The sequence below is a fragment of the Babylonia areolata genome, chromosome 1 (genome assembly GCF_041734735.1).
Source record: "Babylonia areolata isolate BAREFJ2019XMU chromosome 1, ASM4173473v1, whole genome shotgun sequence".
NCBI classification, from domain to species: domain Eukaryota; kingdom Metazoa; phylum Mollusca; class Gastropoda; order Neogastropoda; family Buccinidae; genus Babylonia; species Babylonia areolata.
Genome location: NC_134876.1, coordinates 37,081,524 through 37,107,125, shown reverse-complemented (window position 1 = coordinate 37,107,125; position 25,602 = coordinate 37,081,524). Strand labels below are relative to the sequence as shown.

Genomic DNA, 25,602 nt, shown 5'->3' with positions numbered 1-25,602 from the left:
AAATTTTGTGATGATATGATGGTTTAGTCACTTATTACACCTACTGTAGCAGGAAAGAGAGTCAGTACCTATGATTAAATGTTTCATTTCAGTATTGAGAATAATATTGTATGATTATTAGAGACTGTATAGTGTGTGTTTCATTTCAGTAATGACAATGATATTGTATGATTATTAGAGACTATATGGTGTGTCTGTGTCTGTGTGTGTGTGTGGGATATAATTCACCTTCATCAGAAACGGTTGACAGTATCCTGTTGAACAGCCCTTGCTCACTGTGAGATTTCCATCAACACATCCCAACACATTCAGTAAACCAGGTGGTGACCCATGTTCATGTATGCATGCTTCTGTCAAGTTGCTTGCTCTCAACTTCGAAAACAAATGTGTTATCTTGCTCTCATGCACAACACATTTGTCACACAGTGAACTGCTGTTGTTGATAAGTTGACTTGTCCACTGTGCCCCACATGATGTTTTGGAAACTTTCAGTGGCATAAAAACATAATGCGATGAGTAGGCCTACTTGCATCTTCAGAAACATGGATCCCTTTCTGTTGTAGCCAAACGCTAAATTGTCCCTCACAAAGTTCACAGTATCTGCTTGTCGGAAACGGAAGCATTGATAAAGTTCAATGTCATCAGAATGATCAAAAAAGATTGAATTGTGCTCCATTCAAACACTCTCTGTAGACATCGCTGTCAGAAAATTTCAAATGTTGTATCAACACTGGCACCATTGTCTTGTTTTAGCTGTCCGCTAAGAGATTTAGAGCTGCTCCGATCACCTCTAAAGTTTTACTGCTAATCTAACTGCCAGCAAGTGAAAATTGAGCTTGTGCAACACTGTTACAGTAGCTTGTTGCTAAAGACAATTTTTAGCTGATAATTAGGGATTTACTTACCAGCTAACCACTTACAGCACATTGTGCAACCAAGCCCTGGATGAAGAAATATCAAGCTTGAAAAGAAGAATTCTGTCTGCAGAGTTGGTTGACAAAGATGTGAAACCATTGCATTTACATACAATTAAATGATCTTAACATTGTGCATCCTGCACAGCTTGAAGCAATATCAGATAGCAAAGAAGCCCTTAGGTCTCAAATCAATAGAATTCAGAGGTTAAGGTATTACTGTTGCTTATGTTCTTACTGCTTTGGTATGATCATCACTACTATTGTTAAGCAGTTGCTGGAGGTGGTGGTGCAAGTGGTACAACACCTAAAAAAGAAGATAGTTGGATAAAAAAGAAACAAAAAACCTGGTGGGGGCTGCTAAAAAATATAGGTGTAAAGGCGGTTGATGATCTGCCCGGAGTTATAGATTTATTGTTTCATGGCTGCTTACTAAAGTAAGGCCATTACATGGTCAGCTAACAACTTTTGGACATCAGTAATTGGAAATTGGTGCTGGTTTTCTCTTGTACGATTATCTAATGCATCACAAACCAAGTGAATATAAAGCCCACTCCAACAAAGCCCCAAATAAGGGAGTTCCTATAATCTTTGAGTAGCTGGCTGGCTTTGTATATCCATTAGTGCTGATTTAAGATTGAATTTATTACCAGAAACACTAATGCCATACATTAAAGCTCTTTTGTTGCTAGCAAATGGAAACCATGACCGAGATGTCTGAATTAGTGTTTCATCTTTATATGTCAGAGTGCTCCGACTTGAGCCCAGAATACCTATAGAAACTCTTGTTTCATTTGTGTTTGACTAACAACACGTTGCTAATGGTTTGCTTGATATTGTCTGTTATTGTTTTTCTAGAATCTAGTGATGCTTTGTCCGCATCTGACAGTGATACAAGAGCTCAATAACCCTCAGATCAATGAAGATCCTTTCCTGATGGGTTGACTAAGTAATGCACATTGTGTGGTGTTTCAGTATTACTCTGTGAAATCATAAGGGCCTGGTTTAACCCATTGTTAACCCCAGTATGCTGATTTTTGGAAACAATAAGTATTTTGTAATGAAAGTTCATCTGCATGCTCATTCAGAGTGCTATGTCAGATGGCATCATATAGATACCAGCTCTGAATACAAAGTTAACTTCAGATCTTGCGTATGGTAGCATGTCCTGATAGATTTTGATTGCCATTTGTAAATTAATTGGTGCATTTACATCATCTTCAATGTTTGCCAAAAATTGTTTCTGAACATCAAATCCAGTTCCAGGTTCGGTTATACTAGTTCAAGTCTTGAGCCTGCACTCTATGAGTGCCCATACATAGGTACAAATATTATCATTGAGTTGAACCACTCCTGCTTGAGTAAAACCCTGTCCTTTATCTGGTATAAGATCAGTCCACACTAAAGAAGTATCAGTAATATGATGAAGAGTTTTCCTTGGACTTAAGAACACCAGCCCTCTTCTCTTTCTCATTGACATTCATTCGGCTCCTGAAAGCATCATGCTGTAAACAAGACCGGAGGCCTTTAGAGCCCCCATGGTCTACTTTCTGTCTCCAGTCGGTGTTTGGATTAATGTTGAACTCTGATAAACTGTTTCATCATAAGGATTTTTATGAATGCTTGATCAGTCGGCATCAGAATCTGCAGCTTGTCTAGTATTCTATGAACCTGATAGTAAAAATGTAACCTGTACATGGCTTGAATAAAGGGGTCAGATGCTTGGAGATGTTCTTCTGTTACTCCGCAGCCTACAGTCATACACCTAATGGCAAAGTTTATTTGGTTCTGCCACCACTGAATTGGGTTATGCATCCATGCATTATATGCCGCATTATCAACATTAATGTTTCCAGTTGAAGGGGGGTTGGTACATGACTGAAAGTTATTAGGTAGTTTGGCTGTAAAAGAATAATCTTTGTTAACATGTTTTTTGGTTCAGCACATTTAACCTCTGCATATGCTAAACGGGGGTTTGTAGGTGGCATCTTATTGAATATAAACATTTATAATTATTAAGTTTGTATATAATATTGACATACATTCAGAATGAAATATTACCACAAAGTTTACACAACCAAGTTAGCACATTGGAAATTGCATTTTATGAAATGACTTATTACCCTCACTGGCATAATATTAGTACTGCACTAAAAAACTAACACTGTAGCAGTAAATTGGGAAGAAAAACAGATTGAATGCTATAATGTGTGTGATTTGAATAATGATGTGTAAAAACCAAAGAGTTAATTTAGATTTCATTCCCCTTTCTTTCCCCCACAGACGACCCATTTGTATGAGTAAAAAATAAAATCGCCAAAAAACAAATGTTAGAATTTGTGAACTGAAAACTTCTAAACTGATTAGTAACATAACGAGTTATTTTGGGGCAAAACATAAAACTTCCTCCCTTCTTATGCTGTCATACAGTGAGATGATGGAAGTATCCATATTTTTTGTTTGAAATTTGTACAAACTGATGACTTGTAAATGAATCCAGGAAAGTACACAGAGTTTGAAACAGATGAAATTCAGAACATTATATAGCACGATTGGGCTTAATCTAATTCTGTTGTCTTGTGACTGAGAAGAAACGGTCAGATGCCATAGTTGACACGCACTGTTCACTTGAACCAGTCACTGAAAATAAGTCTTCAGCTCGCGAGCACAGCAATATGCACATCTTCTTCTTCTTCTTCTTTGCGTTCGACAGCTACGCAGTCAGGGTCGAAGTCCGAGGGATGCCACAAACTCGGACGTCCGGTGAAGATCGGCTGCCGTCCCCCAGAGCTTGGTGTTGAGGTCAGCACCCCCAGGCCAGGACTGCTGCCACATCTTCTTATACAGGGGGCAGTCTTGCAGAATATGGGATGGGGTCTGGTCAGCCTGGCCGCAATCACATAGGGATGTGGCTGCCACTCCAATCCTCTTCAGGGGTGCTCGGAGGCCGCAGTGTCCTGTGCGAAGGCGGTAGATGGTAGTCTGGTGTCTTCTCTCCAGTGTCCTGATGGGATCTTGGTGTGCCTGGTAGCCTCCGTTCAGGGTGACCCAGCCTCTTCGGAATCTGCTGCGGAGGAGAGTTTTTGTTTCCTCATATGTGGCAGGAATAGTTGGCTGTGTGAGCTGGCTTCCTTCCTTAGCGAGGTGGTCTGCACTCTCGTTGCCTGGGAGGCCTACATGTGCAGGCACCCACTGGAGGGTCGTTGGGGCTGTTTGGGTAAGGGTTGTGAGGGAGGCCTTAAGGGACTGGTTAAGTGGACCAGGATCAGGGGAGTCAAGGGCCTGGAGTGTGGACATGGAGTCAGTGAAGATGGAGATGCTGCCAAGGGGCTTTCCACAGGAGGAGAGGAATTCTGTTGCTGTTTTGATGGCCAGGACTTCAGCTCTGAAATTGGAGCAGAGCTTTCCTCCAGGGAGTGCGATGCTGCTGTGCTCTCCATCGGGAAATCTGACGTAGACACCACTGCCTCCGTTGTGTGTGGCTTCCTCCACTGATCTGTCCGTGTATACATGGGTCCAGGAGCTGGCTGGGTAGGACTCCTCTATCATGGCCAAAGTCAGGATCTTGAGAGTGGCTGGTTGCTGGTCTTTGGTGGTGATGCCAGGAACTCTGAGGCTGATGGTGGCCTCTATCTCTTGGTCAAGCCTCCAGTCAGGCAAGGCAAGGTCAGTGCAAGACTCCCCTTTTGCCGCCAGAACATCGCTGTGCTGTGCTCTAAGTGCTTTATACTGGTGATTGAGGCTCTGACGTTTGAGACGGTTCTTGGTGGGCTGCTCCAGTCTGTGGTGTAGGTGATGTGAGGGCAGTCTTCTGAGCTTCTCTCCCTGCATCAGGACTTTCAGGTTGCGTCCTCTCTCCAGGGGCTCAACGTTAGCAGTTTTCTCCATGTCATGGATCGGCGTGGACCTCATGGCTCCAAGTATGAGGCGTAGTCCCATATTTTGGACTTTGTCGAGCCGGCTGTTGTTGGTCTTGGAGGCTGTGCCCCACGAGGTTGAGGTGTACTCCATGGTGGGTCTGACTGCTCCCATGTAGACCCTGGCGAGAAGCCTGCTGTCTGCTCCCCAAGTCGTCCCGGCCAGCTTCTTCAGCAGGGCTAGCTTGCGGATGCCTCTCCTCTCCATCTCCTCAATCTGGGGCCTCCAGGTCAGGCGGGTGTCCAACTTGACGCCAAGGAATGTTGGTGTATTCGTCTGGGGCAAGACCTGTCCCTGGAGCTTCAGCTTGACTTGCTCGTTGGCGGTGGAGAGAGAGAAAAGTGTTGCGTTGGTTTTGGTGGTGTTGAGCTCAAGACCCCAGTCTTCTGTCCATGTAGCGATATTTCTGACGACTTCCTGAAGCCGGTAGGAGGCCGTGCTGGTGTGTTCAGCAGATGTCCATACTGCCAGGTCATCTGCGTGCAGACTGTTGGAGACGTGCTTCGTGATGTTGTCTCTGATGTCGTTGATATACAGCAGGAACAGTGTTGGGGAAAGCACTCCTCCCTGGGGGACACCCTCACGCAGCTTGACCTTTCTGCTGTGGAAGCCGTCTAGTTTGACCCTTGCGGTCCTGCCGAAGAGGTAGTGTTGGATCCACATGTACATCTTGCTACGTACGCCGGCTTGGAGAATTTTCAGGATGAGGCCCTCCTTCCACACTTTGTCAAACGCTCTCGACAGGTCAAAAAACACGGCCAGTGTCTTCTTCTTCTCCTGAAAAGAGTTTTCGATGTCCTGGACAAGGAGGGCTAGTTGATCTTCTGTGTTTCAGAATTTTCTGTAGCCGGTCTGGGTGGGTGAAAGGATGTTCTGTGTTTCCAGGAGGAAGGTGAGGCGGCGGTTGACCATCCTTTCCAGCAGCTTGCCGACACAGCTCAGAAGGCTGATTGGTCTGTAGCTGTGGGGGTCCTTCTTGTTCTTTCCCTTCTTTGGGATCGGGATGATCTCTGCCTCTTTCCAGATGGAAGGCACAACTCCTGCTGTCCAGCTGTAATTGAAGATCTGAAGCAGCACTGTTCTGGATGCTGGTCCCAGGTGCTTCAGCATGTCGCCAGTGACACCATCAGGCCCCGGAGCTTTCTTGGGCTTCAGCTTGCAGATGCCTTGTTTCAGCTCCTTCATGGTTAGTGGTAATATGCACATCATTTATTGGTCACAGTGGAGAGTGGAAAGATCTTTTAAGACATTCTTTCTTCTTTCTTTTCTTTCTTTATCCGTCCTCTTGTACCATCTAGGGCGTCGAGGGGAGAAAGAGCTGACGGGCCCTGGCAAGCTGGAAGGCCTCGTTGGGTGGAATGTTGTGGGTCTTCAGGGTTTCTTTCACACCGTCACTCCAGGTCTTCCTTGGTCTTCCTCTTGCCTTGTATCCTGATATCCTTTTGTTTTACGCTTTACTGGCCATCTGGTGAGGTGCCATACGTGTTAGATGTCCAAACCATCTGATCGTTTGCCTTTGGATATGGTGGAGATCCATAGGCCATGTTCTGCACACAGTGCTAAAAGCTGTTCCCCGTTGTAGTTGCACTCTGTGTTAGTGTCACTGTGTGGGCCAAGGTGCTGGTCCCAAGGTGCTCTTCTTTTGCCTACTCTTCCGTTGAAATCTCCCATGACAATAAGTTCTTCCTTGTCTGGGACTGTGCTTATGGTGTCTGCTAACTTCTCAAAGAATTCCTCCTTTTGTTCTTCACTGTAAGAGTCATTGCAAGGTGCGTAAGCTTGGATGAAGTTTAAGGTCTTCCGTTCTCCTCTTACTCGGATTTTGATGATCCTCTCCGAGATAAAAATCTGTTTCCAGCACATTCTTTGCTGCGTCTGGGTGCAGGATAAAACCTACGCCATGTGTTGCTCTTGTTGTTATATCCACACCACTCCAAATGAGGACATAGTCCTCGTGGATCTGTTTGATTCCAGTTCCCTTCCGTCTGCAGTCTGAGATTCCCATTATTGGTATTTTCCATCTCTTCATGAAGTCAATGACTTCTGGCTCCTTGTCTCTGAGTCCACACACGTTCCAAGTACTAGTTCTTTCTCGTTGTCCTTTTCCGTTTCCAGTTCGTTTTCCGTTTTGATCCGTCCGTTTCTTTTTCCTTTTAATTTCTTGAGCAAGAGTTAATCCACCGCCGGCTTGCTCAATATTCTTAGCTGAAAATATTAGTATGCAAAGTAGGTGGCACTCCAAAAATTCAAAACTATCTAAAGCCCCAATCTGGCTCCGTCATAAACAGTTGTAAAGAGTAGGGTCTTGATTGGGGTCCTTCATATGGAGTGAGTAAAGAATAAAAACAAACAACAAAGTGAAGGTTGTATTCAGTAAAAGCCTTGCAAACCTTCTCAGGTTCTCTGTTAAGAAAATAATACACTGGAGAAACAGTAACTGGAGGCAGGCCCTCAAACCTCACTTTGAGGAAATTAGTACATTTGAGAATATTTTTTGGGGAGGCCTTCTACTTTGTTACATTCTTTTTCTATAGAAAATGAAAAAAATGGGGGTGGGCGTACAGTAACATTCCCAGTATGACAATACAAGAAACTCATGAACAGAGATTTTTCACAATTTAGGATTACATTACTTATGAGAAATGGTTGATCCAGGAGGACCCAGGAACACATAGTATTAAACCATGAACAATACTTGGTGTCATTCTGTGGACGTGGAAATAGACCTTTTTGAGACACAAAAAATAATCTTCACTTTGAAATGCTCGAATAATTATCCACAGTGAAAATAATTGGGGGTGGGGGGGGGGGGGGGGGGGGGGGGTTCAGAATCCACATTTCTTTTCTGTCACAAAGATGTTTCTGTATCTCCTGTTTGCCAGAATTTAAAACAAATTATCACCCCTGATCCTCAGAATTCTCTGGCAAGGGGAGAGCACATTTTTTACAAAAAACAAACAAAACAAAAAAAAAATCCTGGCACTGAATGGGTTAAACACAGTGAATAAGAAATTATTGGCTCCATGGCCGTAAAAGGCCACAGGACTTTTAACTTTTCTTAATGATGAATGTCTATACTCTTGACATTTTGCTCCTTAGTATTTACCGGCATCTGTGTCATGATGGAAAGATTTAGCTCATGCAGTTTTGTGGGGAAAAAAGTTTTAAACAAGTTTGATTAAAAAAGAGATAGTTAATGAAAACTTTTCACCATAGATATGTGATATGAAGATATATTTTTATGATTAGCACTGCTCATTTCTTTGTTTTTGAAAAGGTAATTGTTGAGAAATGTTATTTTCATCACTGAGAATTATATGTGAATTCTTCAGGAATGTGTATGTGCGTGCTTTCCTTGGAATCAACTTGACGTTTTTTGTGTTCTATGGTAGTAACCCCAAGATTTCCCCCAGGGATGTCAGAGGCTCTTCCAGTATAAGTAGTATCCCTGTCTTCTGGAAACTGTGTGCTTGGAATTTCCTCTTTTCAGTCGCTCTGTTTCTGGCTTTAACACCAAAGAAATGTTTAGTCATTGTTGGAAACCATGAAAATGCACACACCATAAAAACAACAACAACTACAAATGTTACTCTCCAAATGATGCCAAGGTATGCTTTCAACTAATCCATTCAGAAGCCAGAAAACTCTTCCTGTGCATTGTCTCTTGTTGACTATTGTGCTGAGGTAACAGGCTTTGACATAATGTTTGGTAGTGTGCACATCTAATGTCAGCCTGACTGGAGTTGGGGAGAAACTGACATGATTAAAATGTTTTGAGTGGGAGAATGTATTGAATATTCTGGGCATATATATATATATATATATATATATATATATTTTTTTTTTTAGAAGAACTGGAATTGTTCAATTGTATACTATTATGCAGAAAATGGAGCATTGGTGATTTTTTTCACTGGTTGTTTACACCCAACATGATTGATTATATTGCTGAACTGACAAATAAAGATGCACATCAAGTTTGGAAAAAAAAAAACAACCCCAAAAACAACAAAACACATGGCTGTGGAGATATACTCCTGCTAAGTGTTCAGTAGAGTCTGGGTAAAGGTTTATTGTGTGCTTAGTGAACTTTAGCAAGTACATATGCTTCCTACAGTGCTAAGAGTGTCCTTTTGTTTTTTAATTGGTAGGAGTCACATATAAGCCATTTTGATAAAGTATTTAAATAGAATTCTGCAGAAAAGTGTTCATTGTTAACCACCAAGTATTGCTATTATTGATTGCACTGGCAAAAATGTTGTGCATATTTTAGTATTTATTTATTTTGTTTATTTCCTCCATTATTTGCAGATGGTCCAAAGACTTCCAGAATATGGCATTCATTACTACAAATTGCAGAAGGTAAGAGATTTGTTCTTTATTGTAGAAGGTAGAAGTCATATTTGCCACATGAACTACATTTTAGAAAAGATAGGTAAAAAGATCTTTTTCTTACCATTTGTATGTGTAAAAAGTGTTGAAAAAGAAACTGTTCATAATACCGAAATTTTCAGCCTATAAGGCACTGCAGCGCATAACCCTCTTGTGTTTACTGTGGCCACAGCCAAGCTTTCTCTGTAAAGTAAGTGAATGCAAAAGGGTTAAGGTGCACCCCTTGAATGAAAAAAGTTATTTTAAACTTGCATGAGGCGCACACATCCATTAAAACTTTTTCCACAGAAACGCCCAGTAATGGCATGCAGTGTCACACCCAAAAGCGCCCAGAACCACCAGCTAAACACATGCTTACTATGGGCGCAGCCATTGTTGTATACATAAGCAAGACTCTCGGGAGATTCACAGCCTCGTTTTTGGCACTTCCTGCCATGCATTTCGTGCATTTTAGTGTCTGAATTGCTTCAGTTTTCACAAAGTTGTGAATTTTTAAAGATTCAAAATGAGTTTGACGTCCGACGAGGAGTTTGACGTTTGTTTAACGATGACTCAGATGATGATTGTGAACCTTTTTAAGGATTTTTGCAAGAAGATCTTGTTAAAGTGGATTCCGTTGAGGATGACAGTGATTCAGGCATGGACTTGGCTGCTGTTGCAGCCCAGTTAGCCAACAGTGACAGTGAAGATGATTCAAGTGTGAATCGATTGCATGACCTCCCAAATCGAAACTGGCAGGATGACATACGCAGTGTGTCAGCCGTCAATTTCATTGAATATGCTGAGGATCTGCCTGTTGGAGCTAGTCCTGTGGATTTTTTGTTCTTAACACCTATCTATTGGCAAATCATGTCTCAGGGCTGTCTGCGATAATTCTCTTTCAGCAGGAACAAAAACAAACAGACAACTTAACTTTTGAATAGAAAAAAAAAGCAAAACATTGAAATAGTGAGGTCTTTCAAATGTAACAATGTGTAAATTTGAATGGTGACATCAAGAAATGTTATGTTGCAGACCAAGAATGACGCCAATAATCTGTTGTGGGTGGGGATCACACAAACCAGCCTTCTGATAGCAGAGTGGAGTGGCTCACAACGCACTGTCATACAGGCATTTTCCTGGCCAGCCATCATGAAAATCTCATTCAACAAACGGCGCTTTTCTGTGCAGCCCAAAATAGATCCTGCTGTTCACATCAAGGGAAAACCAGCCAAAATCAGCTTCTTCACCAACAGCTTTCGAAAGTCAGTGACAAAGAACAACTGTTATTGTAATATATATTTTTGTAGAAGATGATTATTGCTCAGTATTGCCAGAAACTTAGAAAGCATTTAATTAAACATCTTGTACATTATTCAAGAAAGGATGTGTATGAGAGGTATTTTTGTACCCATTTTTTATGATATTGACAAAACTGAGTGTCTTCATCACATTAGAGTATGACTCTTGACCAGAACCAGTTCAAATTTAAGGTGGAATAGGAAACAATGTTTAATGACTGAATACAGTGACAGAATGACTTGATTGAGATTCAAGGTTGACTTTCTTAGGTCAAGATCATGTGTCATGTTAGTAAAAAGCTGATAGGTACAAAGCAAGTCCTCATCAAATTTAGGAAAGATTTTGGTCAAGCTGCTAAAAAAAAAGAAAAGAAAAAAAAAGAAAGAGAGAGTCAAAAGTCAAGCTCACAACATAGTTAACTGGAACAATGTAGAAGTATAATAGAGCATGGGTTTTCCATTCAGTTTTCATGAAACTTGGTGCAGTGATTGCTTATGGCATGAGCAAAACCCTTTCAAAAGTAAGTGGTTTAGATCAGGGTCATCGGAATGTGCAGTGAAAATTTTCATGTTGATTATTATGTGATTAGTCCAATGATGACAGCATTCCTTGTTTTGTGCTATGTATTAGGTTTTGGCTCATGTTTATTTATGTTTACGCACATTGTGAGTCTGTGCAAAAACATGGTGTTTCAGTTGGCTGTGTTTGTTTGTTTTTGTGTGTGTGTGTGTGTGTGTGTGTGTGTGTGTGTGTGTGCACTTATATCTGACATACTGACACACTGGTTATGCATATTTAATCATTTTGACTCACGTGTGTTAAGAAAGTGAGTCTGTGTAATGATCATGTGTGTGTGTATGTGTGTCTGTGCTAAACTTTAATGTTGGCATTTTCTTGGCTTTACAAGTGACATACGCACCAAAATCAAAAGGATGGTATTAGTAGACATGAATAGTACCTTTTAATTCATTCATTGATCATATGTGACCCTCCACCACGAAATGAGTCGCTTTGCACCAGAGGTCGATTTTTAGTTATTGGTATATCATAAATCTGCAATAAAAGAGCTTTACAGCAAAAAAAAAAAAAAAAAAAAAAAAAAGTTTGTAAATCGCATTATTTTGTGAAAAGTTATTGTGATTTAAGGTCTAAAGTCGCGAAAGTAACAAACTGAGAAATCAAGGCCGAAAAGTTTTGGAACATGTTCATAGCAACCACATACTTCTAAGCAAGATATGTTCATGAAATTTGGCACACACATATTTAGTGGCTATATCCACAATTGCACAAAGTTTGAAAGAAAAATATTCAGTATACTTGATTTTATTCAAATAAGAATTTTCTGATTTTTATGGAAAGAATTGCGACCGAGGCGTAAGTATACTTACATTTTAATCAGCTCAACATAACTAAAAACCTTCCTGTTTTAAGATCAGTTTTGTTGTGGTGTTGTTTGTGGTTCAATTACAATGAAACGTTTGCATTGTTTTGTATGTGTACTAAACTTTATGCCAGATTAAAGGGAAAAAATGCTAAATCATGATGCTGAATCATGTAATTGTTGTAATTCAATGTGCTCACTGATTACTGTGCTTGTGATATTACCACAATCCATGCAACAAGCACAACAAAAGAACAAAAAAGATCCATGCAACAAAACTGCTCACACAAAAGGTACAAGTTCATGTGCATTTTATCCCAGCATAGCATCAAATGAAATACACTTCATAATCCAAATGAACACTTCAAACACTTCATCTGCAAAACAAACCTACTTGCCAAACCCATACTTCACACAATAAAGACACACAACCTCATTAGTCAAACACTCAATCTGTTAAAAAATGTGCAGATATGTGGCACAGGTAATCAATTCTTGTGGTACAAAGTGTTAATCATCAGGGTGGATGGTGTTGATGTTGAACCTTCTTCCTCCACTCTTTTTTCTCCACCGGTGGTATCAGTATGTTCCAAAAATGCATAGTTTATCCTGAAACAGTTTGTTATGTAATACTTCTTAATCTCCTTTTATTTTCTTGGTTTTGAATTATTTTCTACATGGTATGAAGTGTATTCATTAATGCTAATAATTAAATATCAATAGTAATTTCAGTTTTGCACATCTACATCACAGTTTTCATTCTTTACACAGAATTTTGAAAAAGACTTTACTTCTATATATATTTTATCAGAAAATAAAAAAAGAATACTATATATATATATATATATATATATAATATATATGTATATATATTATTTCTTTCATAATATAATCAGATAGAGCAGTTTACTGATAATAAAAATATGAAATAATGATTATTAATGCTGTATCATTATGAGTATGACTGTGCATATTAGTGTGTATGTGTATGACATGCTGCAATGCATTAAGTTACTTTATGCATAGTGGCATGTCAAGCACATGCACATTGATATCATGTATGTAAATGTCTATGCAAAAGTTTACAATTCCATACATGCACATCTATACAAAGTTTGTAAAAAGAAACTAAGTTTGCACACTTAATGGTAAATTTATATTATAAATCAGTTGGTAAAAAGAAACTAAGTTTGCACACTTAATGGTAAATTTATACTTTAAATCAAAGTTCACCAGCAGACAATTCTTTAGTTGACAGTGTAGTGTGGTGGTGTTGCCTATCCTCCTAATGACATGACTTGCCAGCAGTGATTTCAGAATTATTCACTGGTGTACAGGCAGGCAGGCATATAAAGTACCATCATATCTTTCAGGGCTGAAAAAGAAATTGAACAATTAGTAATACTGTTAGTATTTACTGTTGACACAACTCTATATTTATTTACCTCAAAACAACACCCTCCCGAAACCTGGAGGGGGTCAGGCTGGTGTTCTCTTGACCCTCTCCCCGGAGGGTCACTACCTTGTCGTGGTCGGGAGGCTTAGTGGCCAGTGATCGAGCGAGCTATGTCGGCGGGGGCATCAGTGCTTCTTGGGGTTTTGCTGCTCTGGTCCCAGGTCTTAATTGACAGCCCACATAGCCATCGTAGCTGTTAGGGCTGAATAAGTGGTGGTTTTTGTACTGATGCCCCTGGTAGGGCTTCCCATGCCAAACAGGTCGTGAGTGAGGCCCAAACTAAACGTGACCCACTGTCCCTTTCGCTATTCTCTATTCTTCTTTTTACTGCCTCTTTTCTGTCCTCAGCTCCCCATCAAGCCTTCTTTTCCACATTCTTTTTTTCTCTGCGGCCTTCTTTAGGCCCGCCGTGTTTGCCGTGCGGCGCGACCTGTGATGGAGGGGAATGAGATCCTGGGGATTGAGAGAGCACGCTGCTCTCAACACATCCCTTTGGCTCGGACCTCTCCTAAGACAGGCGGCACACATTGGCCCGTGCGTGTCAATCGGATACCCCTTCGTGGGGCTGGGTCAAGACTGGCAGTTTAGAGGCTAACGAAGGTAACCCCCGTAGTGCTTGGTTCTCTGTCCCCGGGAGCTGGGCATGATCGGGGAGGAACACGTTGGAGCTAGGCTGTTGGTTGTATATCCCTCCCGAAACCTGGAAGGGGTCAAGCTGGTGTTCCCTTGACCCTGGCCCCCAAGTTGGACCCATGGTGGGTGGGTAAGGGAGGGATGAATTTACAATTATTAAACATGAATCCTAAACAAACACCCCCCCGCTAAACTCAGAAAAAGGAGGAGACCGGGAACAGACGACTCAGACTCAGATTCGGAGGTCGTTGAGACCTCTGGATTTTGGCCATCGTGGCTTGTGATGGAGGGCGCTGATGACGACAAGCCCTTGTCGGCTCTCAGCCCCTTCGCTATCCAGAAGGGCTTTCAGTGTCTGGCAGGATCGCTGAAATCCATCAAGAGGCTGAGGAGCGGAGCGTTTTTAGTGCAGACAGAGTCAAAAAGGCAGACACAGCTTCTTCTCAAGGCGACCACTTTTGTGGATAGGGTGGTGAAGGTTTCCCCTCACAAAGGTCTCAACTGCTCAAAGGGGGTTATCAGATGCCCGGAGTTGAAAGGTGTGTCTGAAGCTGAAATCAAGAGCGAGCTGTCCTCTCAGGGAGTGACCGACGTGTACAGGGTGACGGTGAGGAAGGGGCCGGACAGAGTCCCAACCAACACTTTCTTCCTCACCTTCTGCTGCCCGGATGTCCCCAAGGACATTCAAGTCGGATACCTGCTGGTGAACGTAAGCCTGTACATGCCGTCCCCTCTAAGATGTTTCAAATGCCAGAAGTTTGGACATGTGAGAGACCGATGCAAGGAGGAAGAGGCGTGTGGCACCTGTTCGAAGGCGGCGCACCAGGGCGATTGCGTCAGTGTAGCCCGTTTTGCGAACTGCGGAGGTGGCCTCCCGTCCTCATTGAAAGACTGCCCCGCCTGGAAAAAAGAAAAACAAATCCAGAAGGTCAAGACAGAAAAGAAGATATCCTTCTTTGAGGCAAGGAAACAGGTGGAGGCCGCGTCACCTAAGGCGTCTTACGCCTCTGTCGTCAGACCCAAGACGGTGGACGTCGTGGTTCAGACAACGTCCACAGTGACGCAGACGGACGACTTACCCACCTCGTTAGAACCGTTGGCCTTGGGTGGAGACGCCGTGTCCACCCCTTCCCATCCTGTGCGGCAGTCCTCAGGGGCTGCTGGGCGGGAGAGAAAAGCCTCGGGCGGAGGCACGTTGTCCGCCTCCCGCCTCCCCCGCACCCTCCGGCACCCCTTGCCCCGCCTCTCGTCTGCCTGGCCCTCGGGCTGGCAGAAGTGGCCAGAAACCCCCCGTACCTCCAAAACTCAAGGAGGGGAGGGCTGCAGCCTCGGCGGGATCGGGAAGAGCCGAGGTTGTGGATATTCCGACTTGGTCGGAATCAGAAAAATCCAGTTAAAAAAATAGATACTCCATCTTGGCCGACCTTGAGCCACCGCAAGCAGAGGAGCAGGGGGTAGCGATGGAATAGGCTGCTGCTTTTTTTTTTTTTTTAACCTTCTTAATGGCAGTGATCCACTGGAACATCCGGGGGTTCTACGCCAATTTCCAGGAACTCCAGCTGCTTTGTCGTGCTTTGAAACCTTCAGTGCTGGCGCTGCAGGAGACTCTGCAAAGAGATGGCAAGGTTTTATCTCTTTCTGGTTTTAACTCCGTTTTTAAACCCGCTCAACCGAAGCAAGAGGGATTGACGAGAGGTGTCGCTCTTTTTATTCGCAAGTCCCTTTTATACAGTACAGTTCTTTTAAGCACCCCTTTACAGGCGGTGGCAGTCAGAGTCACACTTGAGAAAACCATCACTGTCTGCTCTCTGTACCTTCCTCCTGCCGTCTGTGTTCTGAGGCAGGACCTCATGAACCCGGTCGACCAGCTCCCACGTCCGTTTTTACTGTTGGGCGACTTCAATGGACACTCCCCTCTCTGGGGTAGTGAGATGACATCAGCCCGAGGTCTTCTCTTGGAAAACCTTCTTTCCGACATGGACTTGTGCTGTCTTAACGACAAGTCTCCCACTTACCTTCATCTGTCCTCTGGAAAGCTCTCGTGTTTAGATCTGTCGGTCTGCGATCCATCGTTGGTCCTGGACTACGAGTGGAAAGTGCACGACGATCTGCACGGGAGTGACCACTTTCCTGTCATCCTCTGCCCCACAGATGGAGAAGGTGACTCGCTGCCTGACCGCCTGAACTATGACAAAGCAGACTGGAGTTTTTTTACCACGAAGATAAGAGCGGAGCTGCAGGAAGAAACAGTATTGAAAAGCAAGGACCCTGCTGACACTCTGACTCGGATCGTTTTAGATTGCGCCAAAGCAGCAGTCCCATCGTCTACCTCCAAGCCTCAGGTGCCAAGAACGCCCTGGTTCAACGCGGAATGTCGGGAGTTCCGTAAGTCTCGGAAGAGAGCACAGCGACGCGTCTTTCGGAGACCGATAGCGTTCGAACCCATCAACAGCTCTGGGCGAAAGCCAGGTATGTTTTTAAAAAGAGCCAGAGGAAGTCATGGAGAGATTTTTGCTCTTCTTTAACCTCCAACACACCCAAGAAGAAAGTGAGGAGGGTTTTAAAAAGAAATAAGGGCAAAAACGTATGCCCAACCTTTCATCATCTTAAACTTTCAGACGCTCTGGTCACAGAGAAGAAAGCAGTTGCCAATTTGCTTGCCTCCACAATTGAACAGAACTCGAGATCTGCTAACAAATCTGCTCGGTTTCTTAAAACCAAAAACCTGTCAGAAAAAACACCATGTAACTTCTTTTCCGACAACACAGAGAATTACAACCTTCCTTTCACAATGAATGAACTTAAATCTGCCCTTCAGACCTGTACAGATTCCTGTCCAGGAATGGACGAGGTCCATTATAAACTCTTAAAGCATCTTCCCCAAACCTGTCTGGACACCCTGCTTAAAGTTTATAACCACATCTGGGTCACAGGCTTTTTTCCACCCTCCTGGCGGAAAGCCCTCATAATCCCGCTGCCGAAACCGGGAAAAGACCCCTCAAACCCCTCTAACTACTGCCCAATAGCACTGACCAGCTGCATCTGCAAACTGATGGAGAAGATGGTCAACGGTAGACTGATGTGGAAACTAGAGACCGACGGCCTTCTGGCGAAAGAACAGTGCAGTTTCCGCAAGCATCGCTCTACCGTTGACCATCTGGTTCGTCTGGAAACCACTGTAAGAAATGCCTTTGTAAACCAACAACATGTGGTGGCCATATTTTTTGACTTGGAGAAAGCTTACGATACCACCTGGAATTTGGAATTCTCTCGGACTTGCACAAGCTTGGCTTCCGAGGACACCTGCCTCAGTTCATCCACAATTTTTTTACGAGACAGACAATTCCAGGTGAGAGTCGGCACCACCCTGTCCGACATTCATGAGCAGGAGCTGGGTGTCCCGCAAGGGAGCATCCTGTCGCCGGCTCTTTTCAGCATCAAAATTAATGACATCGTTCAATCTGTTCAGAAGGGATCGGACAGCTCGCTGTTCATGGACGATTTTGCCTTATATGCAACTGGCAGCACGTATGCCAGCATCCAGCGACGGCTTCAGCTCTGCGTCAACAAAATCCAGTGTTGGGCAGAGGAGAATGGCTTCACCTTTTCGTCCTCCAAAACTGAATGCATCCATTTTCATAATTTTCGCCAGTTCTATCCGTACCCTGAAATCTGTCTGGGAAAATCCACCATTCCGGCGGTCAAGGAAGCCAAATTTTTAGGGGTCGTCTTTGATCAGAAGCTGAACTTCCTCAGCCATATTAAACAGCTGAAAATATCTTGCCAAAAAGCCCTGAACATCATCCGAGTTGTGGCACACACGAACTGGGGTGCTAATAAGAGAACTCTCTTGCACCTCTACAGAGCCCTGGTCCGGTCCAAACTGGATTATGGAAGTGTAGTATACGGCTCGGCCAGACCGTCTTACCTGAAACTGTTGGACCCTGTACACCACCAAGGGCTCCGTCTCAGCTTAGGTGAGACCTGGCCAGGAACGCTGTAAAGAAAGAATTATCCAGATCCTTTGTACCATACACAGACATGAAGCGGAAGGTGAACACTTACGTTAAAGATCTTTGGCAAGAGGAGTGGAACACCCAGACGGACAACAAGCTCTTCCAGATCCATCCAGACCTAAAAGAGACCCTCCCTTCGGGGGTGAAGAACAGAAAGGAGGAGTCTGTGCTGTGCAGACTGCGTACGGGGCACACTTTTTTTACTCATTCTTACTTGTTGAAGGGGGAAGAGGCCCCTCGATGCATTCCCTGTGACGAGCCTCTCACTGTGAAACACGTGCTCCTTGATTGTTGGGATCTGCATGACGTTAGACGCAGACATTACACGACGGTTTCTTTGAAGACTTTGTTTCGTGATGTCCCTTCGTGGGCGCTGATGGACTTCTTAAAAGAAGTGAACATTTTTAACCAGATTTGAAGGTTTTAAACTATGGAAGTTTTTTTTAACTTTGGAGTGGAAAGTTTGAAGTGGTGACTCGTTTTAATTGTTGTTTTTTTTATCCTTGTAGTAGTTATTGACGCGGCGATAGCCTTGAGGTGGCCTTAGTGGTCGGCGAGGCTCTAAGCACCATAATTTCATTTCATTTCAAAACAACACACACACAGACACAGAAACAAACACACACACACACACACACACACACACACACACACACACACACACACACACACACACACAAACAAATCACACACACCATCCTGACACACATTGACATGAAATATCCATTGAAGCAAATTCTGTGAAACTGAAAACTGTTCATAATGTCATGCCCTTGTGCCTCCCCATGCTCAGTTACATGTAATGGTTAAACTGTGAAGGGGCCATGTGTGTGTGTGTGTGTGTGTGAGTGACATGTATACATATTGTGTGTGTGTGTGTGTGTGTGTGTGTGTGTGTGTGTGTGTGTGTGTGTGTGTGTGTGATTTTCTTTTAATTTACACTCTTTATTTCCTCAGATTCACTTTATTCTTTTAATCATTTTTATTCCACATGTCAAACAGTGAATTTCTGTACCAAAGTAGAGACAGTAAATCAGTCTTGTGTCAATCATTGTTAAATAAATTATTATCAGTTGATTATACCATCATTATATTTCAATAATTGTCAGTGTGGGTAAAATCGGCATGCTTACCTTCAGACACTTGAGCTATATCCAGTCCCCCAGTCACTTTGCTTGCATTTTCCTTGTGTGAACTTTTAGAAACACATTTCTCTCACTTCAGTGCAGCAAGTCAGTTTCACTCGTTTCCATGTCAGTCACACCACTGATGGAACCTGGCGCATGTTGATTTCGGCAGTTACAGGCGAAGGCTTCCAACCTGTCTGTATCTAGTCCAAATGTTGATTTGTCATCTACATCAAAATTAATATTTATTAATGTTGATGAAAGCTGAACAACAATCCTGCGTCGTCTGCTTTCGAAATCAGTGTCGCCCTCGTATTCACTGAGATCGATTTCATGACCATCAGCATAGTTGGAATGGTCAGTTCCATCAATGAAGTACTGGGTTAGAAACTCACAAATGTCATCTGCTTCACTTAATGGCAAAATGTGTGCAACGCAAGTGTATCTTGCCTGGAAATTGCCAAGTCTCTCTTGAAATGTGTGCTTCCGTACACTGCAACCATGTTTATTAAAGCTAGCATGCTGAATGGCTGGTTTTGTCACGTAGTTTCTCTCAGCCAATGACAGAGGGGGTTTTCCTTCATAGTGACACATTGTTTACGTAGTGTATCCTTATTTTGAAAGCGACGATTGGCTCATAGTTTAAAACTTAACCAATGAAAAGGACATAGATTGAAAGAGAAGGCCTTGACTTTTAAAACGATATATGATTCGACCAGTCTATTCCAAGAGATTAGGGAGGGCAAGCTTTCAAAGTTGATCAATTTTGCGAAGTCATAGGTGATCAGAGTGATGGGTTAGGTATTTCAAGCACACTTTTAAGGCAAAAGAAGACACAATTATGCCTAGATACTTCAATATGAGATAAAAGAAAGCCTAAAGTTTACGATGAAGTCAAAATCTGAAAATCGACCACCTGACCCCCACCCGCCTAAAATCGCCGCTAGCGGCAAAGTTGGTCAGTTGCAAAGCGACTCATTCCGTGATGGAGGGTCACATATGTGACGCAGCATGCAAAAAGATGGCAAAGTCAGAATTTATCATTTTTGACATTTATCTACTTTCAGAAAGTTTGAAAATCACATATTGATATACAAAAAACAGAATTGATATATCTTTTTTTTTTTCCTTTAATTTTTTCAAAGTTGATGTGTCTGAAAAGTACAACTGGAGAAATCCATGAAAAAACCCACACATTTTCCAGCTTGTAACTCTAGAGCAAGAATTATCTTGAACATGTATGTGGTGTCAAAAGATTCAGAATTAAGTAAACTTTGAATTGCGTGGGAAATTTCATATTTTCTTTCTGCACTCAAATGAAGTCAAGAATGGCGAGTGGAGGAGTGATGACATGCCACAAGAAAACTGTGAGCACTGGCAGTGAATGTTCAAACGAGAGACAAAGGCCACATTTGTGTTTGAACAAAGAATATTTCCGGTAATGCTGGTGAATCTTTTGAACTTTGGCTTTATATTCCAGATGAAAATAACGTTTACTAACTGCAGTCAAGAAGTGTATTGCCTCATCATTGGCTGACTTAATTTCAGAAAAGCCTGGAGTCAAATGCACTGAACTTTAAAACCTTCAGGCAGTTTCATGCTAAAATACTGTGCTACAGCAAAGATAAGACTTCAAAGATGCAAAATTGGTAAAGATCTTGAATTTCATTATTTTGATATTAATGGCATGTTATTGTGCATAGCTTAGAAGAGCTGGCTGCAGCTTTAGCTGGATTTTCACGTGCAACATCACATATAGTAGGCAGGGTAAAAGGTTAAATGTCAAAGTCATTATTTGATAAAATGGAAACAGATGTTATCTTGCATCCATTCTTAATCAAACATTCATATTGTAACTTGTCAGGGGTACGGCATGATCTGTAAAGAAATGCATAATCAGAAGTTAAAGGTCAAAGTTACAATATGGCATATGATACTGATAGGAAAAGCTATGTGCAAGAAAGAAAAGGTCTTGTGCAATTTTCATCAAATTTGGTAAAATGATTACTCATCGTAAAAACATAACCAGAGTAAAGAGACGTGGTCAGAAGTCAAAGTTCAAGGTATATGAAAAATATACAAGCATGTTTTTTCCCCCACTAAACATGGGATAGTGGTTTGATTTGGGCAGCATATGTTTTGTAAATTAAGAGGTCAAGGTCACATCAGTGAGTCTGCCAGATGATCTACTCTGCAGTGTCCTTTGTTGGATTAAGTGGGTTTCACACAGGAGCTATGAATGCCTTGCCCCAGTTAACCACTGAATTATCGCCTCCCCAGAATTGTCACCAGCGATCATTTGGCAGAGCTCAGTTAACCACTGATTTGTCACCAGTGATAAATCAGTGGACCAGTGACAATTCAACTTTTAACAGACCTCCACTGAATTGTCACCGATGTTTCCATAGTGATAACATGTGATGTATCTACAGTGATGACATCTATTAAAACCAGTTTTACATTGTGACATGAATTAACCTCTTGACTGCGTTGTTGATGTACGGCGTACGTCATGAAATGCCGCTCACCAATGCTGTATTGACGCGCGCCGTACATCATGAAACAACATTGTTTCTTGCTCTGCATTGCTGAAAATACAGCCCATGAAGCAAGAAATTAGTTCCCTTGAATGCTCTTTCTTTCGTGAGTACCACAAGCCAAAAAATTTCAGCTCATTATCATATTTTTCACGAAAGTTCAGCAAGTTTGTTTGAAGTCGAAGTTGTGTTTCCAAAGCCATGGCTGCACGCAGACAAACCCTCACGCTTGAGCAGGTATTGGAGGAGATATTTCAAGATGAAGATAGTGGAGATGAAGATTTTGGACCAAATGACCTGGAACTGTGTGAAGTTGATCAGGATGATCCAGATTTTGACATGGAGGAGGCATTGTTGCATGATGAAGAGGCTGAATCAGATGACAAAGCTCAACCAATTCAAGATGCAGGTGGGTGTTAACGAGGTTTATCAGTTTATTATATGCATTTTCTTTGTTGTTTCTCTTTGTAACAATGAAATATAACTACAGAACGGGTGTTTTGAATGTGTTAGCCGTGACAAGTGTTTAGCTTGGTCAGTTACTCAATCAGTGAGACTATCACCGTGCGTGTGACTAACGTTGGTCAAGTGGGGGTGGCTGGCTGGCTGGCTCATTGTTTACAGGCAGTCGCAGCGTGTGTCAGCCGCCTCTTACCATGTATCATTGTATGGAATGAGTGTCAATTGCTTTGTTGTTGTTGTTGATTGTGTGTGCCTGTGTGTGAACAAGAGAGAGGAGGGAAGGGGCAAGGAGATGATATTTATGAAACTGAAATGAGAGAATGATATGCATAATTTTTATACATAAATTACTTTGTAAATGTAACTCTTGTGTGTATGTGTGTGTGTGTGTATGTGTGTGTGTGTGTTGTCATTTTGTTTTGTATGAGAAAGTGAGAATGAAGGGGGTGTGGCAGACCCTGAACCAATTTCAATGTGTGTGTGTGTGTGTGTGTGTGTGTGTGTGTGTTTCATTTCAGCTTCTGAAAACACTCAGAAATAGTACAATTTCATAAACTATATAAAAAAAATTTTTTTAAAGATGATTTTTATAAAAAAAACAAACTTAGTCTTTCTTCCAATGTGTTGCAGGTATGCAGCATGGTGATGATGTTCGTCCTGGACCATCTGGAGTTGGAGCTGGAAGAGGAAGGGGCTAGAGAGAAAGGGGGGCCAGAGGAGGAAGGGCAAGAGATGCTTGAGATGCTGGTGTTCACAGAGGAAGAGGCAGAGCATGAGGTCAACCCGGCCCTCGAAGGCATGGCAACCAGGATCAGCGTGTCTGGACTGTTCCAGACTATTTTCAGCCAGACATTCCAGACTTCACCGCCAATGCAGGGTGTCAAGTGGATACCACCAACTTTGCTGCATTGGACTTTTTTTGAATTATTTGTTGGTGATCTGTATCAACATTTCCACATTTAGACCAACAAATATGCGGCAGAATATCTGGCCACAGCTCAACTGAAGCTGTCATCACGAGCTAGGGCATGGACACCCACAACAAATGATGAGATAAAAACATTTCTGGGAATTCTCTTTTTGATGGGGATTGTGAAAAAGCCAGACAGCAACAGTTTCTGGAGTCAGGATCCTCTGATCCGTACACCAGCTTTTCCTGCTGTCATGCCACGTGACAGATTTCTGCTGCTGTTGAAATTCTGGTACATGGCTGATAATGATGATCTGCCACCAGCAAACATACCCAACAGAGACAGGCTGTTTAAGCTGCAGCCTGTACTGGATCACCTGTTTGAACAGTTCCAAACTGTGTTTGAGCCAGGCAGAGATATTGCCATCGATGAGTCTCTGCTTCTGTGGAAAGGGCGCTTGGTGTTCAAGTAGTTCATCCCACTGAAGCGGGCACGTTTTGGTATAAAGATCTTCCAGCTGTGTGACAGCACTGGCTACACCTACAGGTTCAGGGTGTATGCAGGGAAGGATGAGAGCACAGCAGAGATCGACTGCCAGTTGCCACCTGAAGCAGCCAGCCTGGGATGTTCTGGGAAGGAAGTTGTGCATCTTATGTTGCCGCTGCTGAACAAAGGATATCGACTCTTTGTAGACAACTGGTACTCATCATGTGACCTGTTCACATTTTTGAGGAACAGCAACATCTCCTGCTGTGGCACTCTCCGTGCACCCATGCTCCAGCCTGCCTTCGTGAGCTGCGTGTGGTGAGGGGACAGACCAAAAGCAGAGTTTGTGACGGCCTTCTTGCCCAAAAGTTTGTGGACAAGAGAGATGTCTACATGCTGACAACTTGCCACAAACCTGCAGTTGAAGACCAGCAGCAGCAAGACCAAAGGGCAGTGAACAAGCCTCCAGCAATTCTGGATTATAATAAGAACATGGGTGCTGTGGATCGACATGATCAGCAGCTGCAGCCCTATGATGCCACAAGGAAAACCCTGAAGTGGTACAAAAAGCTGTGTGTGCTTTGTGCACACATCCTCTACAAAAAAGCAGGCAGCAGCAGTACATTCCTGGAATTCCAGAAGGATGTGATCAGTGCAATGATTTTTGGTGACCAAGACCCAGACACTGCTGAAGATGACCACGCTGTTTGTCTGTGTGGACGACACTTCATTGATGCCATCCCACCTACCCCACAGAAGGCCCGGCCACAAAGGAGGTGCAGAGTCTGCTGGAAGAAAGGACAAAGAAAGGATGTGAGGTTCTACTGCCCAGACTGCCCCAGCAAACCAGCGCTGTGTCTTGAGGCTGTTTCCGAAAGTACCACACACAGCGTTTTTACTGGCGATAGCTTCTGGTTGAGTACACCCTTTTCATTCTTTGTGTAGACTGTGTGGGAGACTTACGGACCTGGACACTGTTGCACAGCCTTGGACAGTGTGTGTGGTTGATAAAAACAGACACAAGAAAGACTGGCTCATAACCTGGTTGATGTTGTATCACCTGCATGATGGAATGACAGTCCCAATTTTTGTGTGTGTGCACTTTATGGCATTTTTGTGTCAGATTGACTCATTCTATGAACTTGAGAGTGTTAAAAACAAAATCTTTGTTCAGTTTCCTTTCATTTGATGTATACTTTTATGCACTTACCTTCAGTACTTTTTGAAATATAAACAAATTAAGACCATTGGCGTGTTTTTCTTGTTTTTCTGAAAATTTTCTCAGCATAGGCTATAGCAAAACGTACTAGCAGTGAAGGGGTTAAGTGTCTTTATGAAATCACAGTTATGTTTTTATTTTTTATTCAGGGGAAGGTATCTGCTTCAGATGTCCACAGCACAGCATCGATTTCACATTCGCATGCGTACTCGTGCCACGGCTCTGGAAAACTTTGGAGGTAAGTAAAGCTATATAATATTCAAAAACAAGAATCAAGTGAAGCCTCTTCTTGGGTCACTCTGGTTCGTTGCCAGGTTATCATTTTTATTCAATTGTAGTTTTAAGACAGTATGATATTCTGTGTCTTCACAGTTAAAAGAAAACAAAAGGAAATTCTGGACAGACTGCACAGGTTGACACAACACCATTGAAATGTTTATTGCTTACCAGTGTCATAGAGAGGGCAACATATTAATTTGATTGAACATACTGAACATCCCAGTAAAAAAACAACAACTGATAAATAACTTGTCCATGATGATGCCATCTTGCTTGAAAAGTTTATTTCTGCTGGATTACTTCTGCATGCGATAGCTACTTTTGGTAAGAAGTATTTGAGCAGTAAAGTCATAAAAAAAAGGAATAGGTTAAAAGGTTGATAGATACAAATATAAATCTAGTTTGGATATTAATGAAATGTGGATCCAGTGTTGTTAAGTCTGTGTCTGGCACAATCCAGATCTGCAAAAAATTATTCTCAAATGGTGAATAAATGATATGATCTGGATCAAGTTATGCAGTTTAAACATTGTCGAATAGCAGTCTGTTAATATGAAAAAAAAACACACCAAAAAACCCCATAACATTGG

General features: G+C 42.5%; 1 protein-coding gene across 21 annotated transcripts in view; it reads left to right on the top strand.

The window, feature by feature from the left end:
• The window catches only part of LOC143282461 (tyrosine-protein phosphatase non-receptor type 13-like), a 590,260-nt gene that overhangs the window by 280,533 nt on the left and 284,125 nt on the right, over nucleotides 1–25,602 (top strand). For all 21 annotated transcript variants that reach the window (XM_076588135.1, XM_076588121.1, XM_076588127.1 and 18 more), the window contains 3 exons: nucleotides 9,144–9,194; nucleotides 10,239–10,468; nucleotides 24,883–24,971. In XM_076588135.1, coding sequence (XP_076444250.1) covers nucleotides 9,144–9,194; nucleotides 10,239–10,468; nucleotides 24,883–24,971 — 370 coding nt within the window. The remainder of the gene's footprint in view (nucleotides 1–9,143; nucleotides 9,195–10,238; nucleotides 10,469–24,882; nucleotides 24,972–25,602) is intronic.